Source organism: Apaloderma vittatum, unplaced genomic scaffold (assembly GCF_000703405.1).
Source record: "Apaloderma vittatum isolate BGI_N311 unplaced genomic scaffold, ASM70340v1 scaffold27084, whole genome shotgun sequence".
Lineage (NCBI taxonomy): Eukaryota > Metazoa > Chordata > Aves > Trogoniformes > Trogonidae > Apaloderma > Apaloderma vittatum.
In genome coordinates this window covers 1-6766 of record NW_009713623.1, presented here as the reverse complement: position 1 = coordinate 6766, position 6766 = coordinate 1, and the positions used below count along the sequence as shown (strand labels likewise).

The following is a 6766-nucleotide window of genomic DNA, read 5'->3' as shown; positions in this document are numbered from 1 at the left end:
CAGAGGTGGCCCAGAGCCCACAGCTGGTGTAACTCCTGTGAGCTCCTACCCTGTGCCTCTCCTGTGACACCCAGAGCCCCTGGGGTGCCCTGTGTGGCCCTCCACCTGTGGGGATGTATGGGTTACACAGGGTGCAGTGCCTCTAAGATGCTGTTCACTTCAAGAATGATGTTTCTCCTGCCCCTCATGGATACCTTTTGCTGTGAGGCTGTGAGCTGGGAAGTCCCAAGAAGGAACAGCGCATCTCCCCCAGCTCTGTCCGTCACCCGTGTGACCTTTCCCAGGGGAAACCAGGCACAGTGCAGTGCTATCCCCAGCACGACGGGCTGGCGTCAAGAGGAGCGAGTATGGGGGAGGATCTGGGAAGATGGGGAAGGCAGATCTGACTCCCAGGGGTTTCCTCTACTGGGCACACTCGTGGCACTTGCTTCCTCCTCACCCTGAGGCTGATCTAGATGCCTGTGGGGGCAGGGAAGGGAAGAGACCCCACCCCAATGACCTGGCTTGCACAGGGTTGCTCTGACCATAGCGGAGAAGGTGGGACGGGTGTTTGTAGCTGGAGGGACTGACTCTGCCCTGCCCATGCACCCAGCATGTCACCCTGGGAGTTTGTTCAGCACGTGTTTACTCTGCTTTCTGTGGCCAGGGCTACAGCTTCCCCTGCTCAGGGGCTGAGGGGTGGCCTTGCTGGTTTGCCCCCGGCATGCTGCTCTGCGCTGTGCCCAACACTTGCCTCCCCTCTGTTCTCTAGGAAGTGCCCCACGCCGGGTTGCGATGGGTCAGGACATGTGACTGGGAGATTCACGGCCCATTACTGCCTCTCAGGGTGCCCACTGGCGGAGAAGAACCAGGGCAGGCTTAAGGCAGACTTGTCCGACACTGAGGCCTCAACTCGCAAGAGGAACCTGATTGGCTTCCCTCAGCGAAAGAAATCTCGGCACCACGGGAGGTAGGGGCAAGCCCAGTGACCCCACGCAGCGATGCGGGGCCCCTGTGCCATCACCGCCATCCCCGGGAGGGGTGGCCAAGCCAGAGAGGCTCCTTGACCATGGAGGCGTTTGTCCTTCCAGCTCTGCTGGGCACCTCTCGTGGTTTTCTTCGATCTTTTGTGTCTTTAGCTGTCAACCCTTTGGGTCAGGGTCCAAGCAGTAATCCTTGCTCCCACTGCCAAGGCATTGCTCTGTGCGGTGTGGAGAAGGGCGCTGGGGCCAGTCCCAGCCCAGATGGAAATCAGTCTTCCTGTCTCTTTAGAGGGCGACCTCCAAAGTACCGGAAGATCCAGCAGGAAGACTTCCAGAGTAAGTGCTGTCCTCTGTCATAGTGTCACCGTCGGGGCGAGGCTAGAGGAGCTGGCTTGGTGGCTGTTGGAGGCAGGTCTCTCTTGGTTTGTTTAGTCAGACCTCACGCAGGTGGGGAGATTGTGTTCGGCTGCCAAAGTCGACCACCTGACATGCAACGTCCCTCATCACGTCTCTTGGTTAATGTCTGTGGGTCTTTGAGCACTTTAGGGTAGGGAATTCGGATCCTCTTTCTCTGGCAGTACATTTTCTCCCCAGCGCTTTGTCCTCTTCAGACAGGGGTGCTGTGCCTACATCCTGTCGCTGCCGTACCCTAAAACAGCAGTGTGGCTGTGAAGCGCCAAATTACTGCTGCAGCACAGGAACTGATGGTGAACGGTTTGCTTGGCGTTTAGGTCAACGACTGTCATCTGTTCCAGCCAGTAACAGTCTTACCATGGGCTGTCCTGCTGCCTACGCCAGCGCTGGGGGTGAATGAAGAGGATCTCTTCTTGAGAGCCGTCCTTGAGGCCTTGGAGCAGAGAGCCAGGGAAAAACTTTGTTAAAAATGTGAAACAAACTGAATAATGTGGGATGGCATTCTGGTTCAAAATTTTACACTTAAATCTAGTTCACTGTGGAGATAAATGACTGAAGGTGGTGAGAACAGGGCAAAGCCAAGCTTGTCTCTAAACTTCTTCCCCTGCCATCCGCAGCCCTGCCAGACTGAGCACTTGGCTACACTGATAGCCTGTTAATTCAAGGGATAACCACTAGCTCGTGATACTGGGACCCGTGAGACAGTCTGCTGCCAGCTCTGGGCCTTCCCCTCGACAGAACCCTCCTCAAGGCTTGTAGGACAGGATGAGATGGGATGTTCTCGTCCTTCTACCTTGTGTCACATCTTGTGTTTTCATTGCCAGCTGGTTCTTCAGACAATATGCACCAGTCGCTCTTCATGTCTGCCCTGTCTGCCCACCCCGACCGCTCCCTGTCGCTCTGCTGGGAGCAGCACTGCAAACTCCTGCCGGGGGTGGCTGGCATCACGGCAACTACAGTGGCCAAGTGGACCATTGATGAGGTGAGAATGTTTTTTAAGACCATGTGCTGGCTCCTAACCCACCGACGTGGCTGGGAGCACTCCAGCTGGCTGTGCAGCGCCGTGGCCCATCCACCAGGCATGGAGATGCTTCAGCAGCTGCTTCCTTGGGCTATTGAGAGAGCAGCCTGCTCGCGGGGAGCTGCCAGACATGAGCCCTGGTGGCAGCTTCTGCGAAGTGTGTGTGGAATTAACAGGTTCTTGCTTGGCTTCAGTGTGACCCTAGCCCAGGGCAGGCAGGTGAAGGCAAACAGTGTGTTACAGTTTTCCAAAGAAATTGGTGGTACCTTTGCCAAGTTAAAAAAAAAATTAACTGTAGACTCTGCAGGTAAGAACTCACTTCTCTGCGTCTCTGATAAAGAAGGCTTTACCTCGGATTCTTCACTGTCACCTTCTTTCATTTTCTTTGTCGTTGGCCTCTCTCAAGGCCTAGGTAGCTGGACCTCTGGCCCCAGCAGTCAGTCTTGCCCAGTTTCCCCATTACCCTCCCGTGTTCCCCTCTCCCGTGCCCGCTCCTCGGTGGGAATCATCTCACTGTGCTGGAGATGGCTTTTTGAAGGTGAAGCTGCTGTAGCATTTGCAACTCAGGGGCTGGAGGAGGCCAGCACTTGTGCCCTGGTCCAGGGGTGATCTCTAGGCACGGGAGGGTTGGCTGTGCCCCAACAGCCACCTGTTACCTCGCAGAGCACAAAATGCCTGTGTGGGAGCGAGGATGGGGGTTCATGGCTTGGGGGTCTCCAGCCAGAAACATGGCTTCTGACTTTACATTTCTCTCTCTTTGTTCCAAGGTCTTTAGCTTTGTTCAGACTCTGACGGGTTGCGAAGACCAAGCCAAGCTCTTCAAGGATGAGGTGAGAAGGGCTGGAGTGAGGGTGGCCAAGGACAGCTGGTGGCTGAGAGGGCAAGGAGGAACTGGCCAGTAACTGTCCTGCAGTGGGTGGCTGCTGAGTGCTGAGATCACATCTCGCACCCAGGTGCCAGGAGGGGAGACGCTGAGCCCCCAGAAGCTGAGCTGGCCTCTTCAGCCACCATGGGTGAGGGGGGGGTCCTCTGAGGAGCCTGGGGATGGGGGAGCAGGAGGAGCACCATCACCTCCTGGGGGAAGCTGCTTATTCCTCACCCATTCATCCTTTCCCTCCTGCATCCTCTTACCAGCACAGCATTTTGGTGGCATCATTGTCTGTCAGCCAGGTTCATTGTTTTTAGCCCCCTCCGTGGACAGACACACAGAGGGGCTCCTTCCCAGCATGTGCAGCACACGAAGGGCGGCCTGGTCTGGGCTCACTGGGTACAGCAAGTGCCCCGGTGTGTTCATAAATGGTCCCTGTGCTTTCAGGGCGCTCAGGCACGCAAAGCTGAGCTGGGGGCAGCCTCCACGCGTGCTGGGGTGTGGATCAGGATGTGGACGGCTGTTTGCCTGGAGCAGAGTGCCCGCTGCCTGCGCGCTGTGCCTGTTGCACCCTGGCACAGAAGCCCCTGGCGAGGTCTTGCCCTGCTCGCTGCCCTGCTCCCAGCACTGCTCTGCGTTATCTGGGGCGTTGTGGGAATGCCGTGAGCGGCCCCTGCCCTGCTCCCTGGGATCAGGTGTGGCACCTGACCGAGGGTGAGCACAGCCCTCCCCAGGTCATGCCTGTGCTAGCTGTCCCCAGAAAGTCACAGCCTGGGTTTTTGGTGAGTGCCTGTGTCCCTGCTGTCCTCTCCAGATGATCGATGGCGAGGCCTTCCTCTTGCTGACGCAGGCTGACATCGTCAAGATTATGAGCGTCAAGCTGGGCCCGGCACTCAAGATCTACAATGCCATCCTCATGTTCAAGAACACTGATGACACCTTAAAGTGACTTTTCGTGGTCCAGTCAGGACCCTCCCTCAGCACTGGTGCTGCCAAACTGGTCAGGACAGAGATTCCCCGTGACCGACCACAGCTTGTCATGTCCTGCTCATGTCCTCTCGGATGCCGCATCGCCGTTCTCCTGCCGGGCCATCTCCCACCCTCTCCCCTCCGCTCCGTGCTGCCCTTCTCCTCCAGCGCTGGGTGCAGGCTGACCCCAAGCCTTGGGGGAGCTGCAGGGACGCAGGGTGGACACGGGACTGGCCTGTCTCCATGTGACAGCTGCCCCCCACGTCCTGCTGCCACTGCACTGATGTGGGGGTGCGTGTTGAGGAACAGGGGAGCAGAGGGTGTCAGCCCCCAGCTGCTACACCACTGCTCAAGTCACCCAGATAAGGGAAGGGACTGACTGCCCCGTACCTGCTTGCACCTCTTTAAAGGCTGGTCTTGGCTTTTGTCAGCAGCTGAGAGAGATTTTATTTTCTTTCCTCCTCAATGTGCTCCTCTGGGAGAGCCTGTGCTAACAGGGGTGGTCTCAAGGAGCTGCTGCTCACTTTGCCTTTTTCTCTGAATTCTTTTCGCTTCCCTTTTTGAGGCCAGCTGATGACTTTGCTTTGCCCCTTCACTGCCTGGGGAACCAGTGACCCACTTCCTGCCCATTCCAAGGAGCAGTATGTGTCCTGGCTGCTGCCCTGCCCACGACGAGCAGCTGTGCTTTGTTTCTCTTTACTGTAACGCAGCAGCCCCAGGGCCTCGCGGGGCTGGGTGGGTGCAGAACGCGTTCCGTTTCCTCCTGCGCTCCAGGCTGTCTTGACCAGTCCTTGGGAGAAAGGGGACTTGGTTAACTTGTTCCCTTTGCAGCAATTAAAAAACCTCTGCAAAGGAGAGTGGGGCCCTCTTTGGCTCACGTGTTTGGAGACAGCTGCCAAAGACAAGAAGCATCCATTCCTCCGTAGACAGATCCACTGCTCGCTTCTGAAGCTGTTCCTGAGTTGGCTGACTCGATTCTGCAAAGCTGCCTTCGCCCCCTTTTTTGCCCTCAGGCTTTGCTGTCTGGAGAGCCAGATTTTTGCTGCTCCTGGATTCCTTACCTGCAGAGCTAAAAGAAATCCAGCCATTAACTGTATTTTTTTTCCCCTTGTCCTTTCAGTGTCATAGCACCTTTTCAGCAAGGGCGCAGGCGCTTTGGGAATGCCCATGTCAGACTCCCTTGTGATGGAGGAGAGGCTGGGAGTCCAGAGCCAGGGAAGCCAGCGTGCCTGCGGGGTCCTGGAAGAGTCCCGGGCTGCTCCTGATGGTGTCTCTTGGCATCACCCACGCTGCTCTCAGTCAGGTCATCCTTGGTGCGTGGCCGCTGTGGGTGCTGTGGTGGGGCAGTGCGGTGCTGGAGGGTGACCGCCTGCCCCCAGGGCTCTCCACAGCCTGCAGTGATGTGAGCCGAGTCCCATGTCCGCTTTCTCTCCCATTCCCAAGAACAACGTATCGGTAGCAAAACAATTTTTCCCCCTTTCCCAGTGCCCAAAGATAGGGAGGAAGGGATCTTAGCAAGTGCACCAGCAATGTGTCTTGGAGCAGCGCTGCCATGGGAGCCGCTGTCACACCTGTTTGAGGCTTCCCAGGGCAATGTAGCATTTTGACTCTCTGTTATTGAATATTTGGGGTCACATCTGACCAGCTCTTGAAACGTTTGCTGCTTGCTCTTCACGCAGGACTTGCGACTAGTCCATGTGTTTGTTTTGTCAATGCTTGGGTTTGATTTAGGCAGCTCTCCCTCTCCTTGCCTTTTTTATTTTCTTTCATCTCTTTAAGCACTGCAGTGTGGCGAGAGGGGGAGCAGGAAGGAACAGCCGTGCCCCCGAGTCCCACAGTCACTCCTGAAGTCACCCTGCATCCGCAGTAAATGGTCTTGAAGTTGGTCTCTTCAGTTCATGGGGAATCTTTCTGGACCATTGTGTGCTGGGGAAGAAGAGGAGCCCTGGGACCTTCAGCTGTGAGACTGTGAATGGTGCTGAGACCTCTGCTGGTGTCATCTGGAACGGAACGTGGCTCCCTTGCACAGGATGTGGTGAATGAGCTTATAAGGAAACATCTTAGGAAAGCAGAAAGCGTCCTGTCCTCATCTGCTCCTTTCCCTCTCGCTGAATCATTCCTCTGTCGGGGAAGGGACTACGAGCTCTCCCTGGGTGCTGGGGGAGGACTCGTTACCCAGCTGCCACGTCAGAAACCAGCACGAAGGATGGAGAGCCTTGCATCTCACGGGGCTGCCCTGGCGAGCAGAGGTGGTGGTGAGCTCAGAAGAACCTGGCCCAAGGGCGAGAGGAGCTGTGAGCCGACCCGTGGCTGGCCCGCGAGCCCACGTACAGCCACCACCCTCAGCTCTTGCTCTGCCCTTGGGTGCCATCAAGCTCTGCCCAGGCACCAGCAAAGCAGGCAGAGGTGCCCGGTCCGCGCTGGGCCGGCCGTGGGCGTCGGCGGGAAGCTGTGCCCCTGGGTGCTGCCTGACCCGGGCGCTTCTGAGCGACCTCTGCCAGAGCGGGTGCGAGCCGGGCAGGGCCTTGGCTG

At 57.2% G+C, this 6766-nt stretch overlaps 1 protein-coding gene across 1 annotated transcript in view; it reads left to right on the top strand.

The window, feature by feature from the left end:
* Nucleotides 1–4214, top strand: part of L3MBTL1 (l(3)mbt-like 1 (Drosophila)) — a gene marked incomplete at its 5' end in the record, with an annotated part of 10922 nt that extends 6708 nt beyond the window's left edge. The window contains 5 exons of the mRNA XM_009868442.1: nt 752–949; nt 1252–1298; nt 2201–2358; nt 3165–3227; nt 4080–4214. Coding sequence (XP_009866744.1) covers nt 752–949; nt 1252–1298; nt 2201–2358; nt 3165–3227; nt 4080–4214 — 601 coding nt within the window. The remainder of the gene's footprint in view (nt 1–751; nt 950–1251; nt 1299–2200; nt 2359–3164; nt 3228–4079) is intronic.
* Between the last annotated feature and the right edge of the window lie 2552 nt (nt 4215–6766).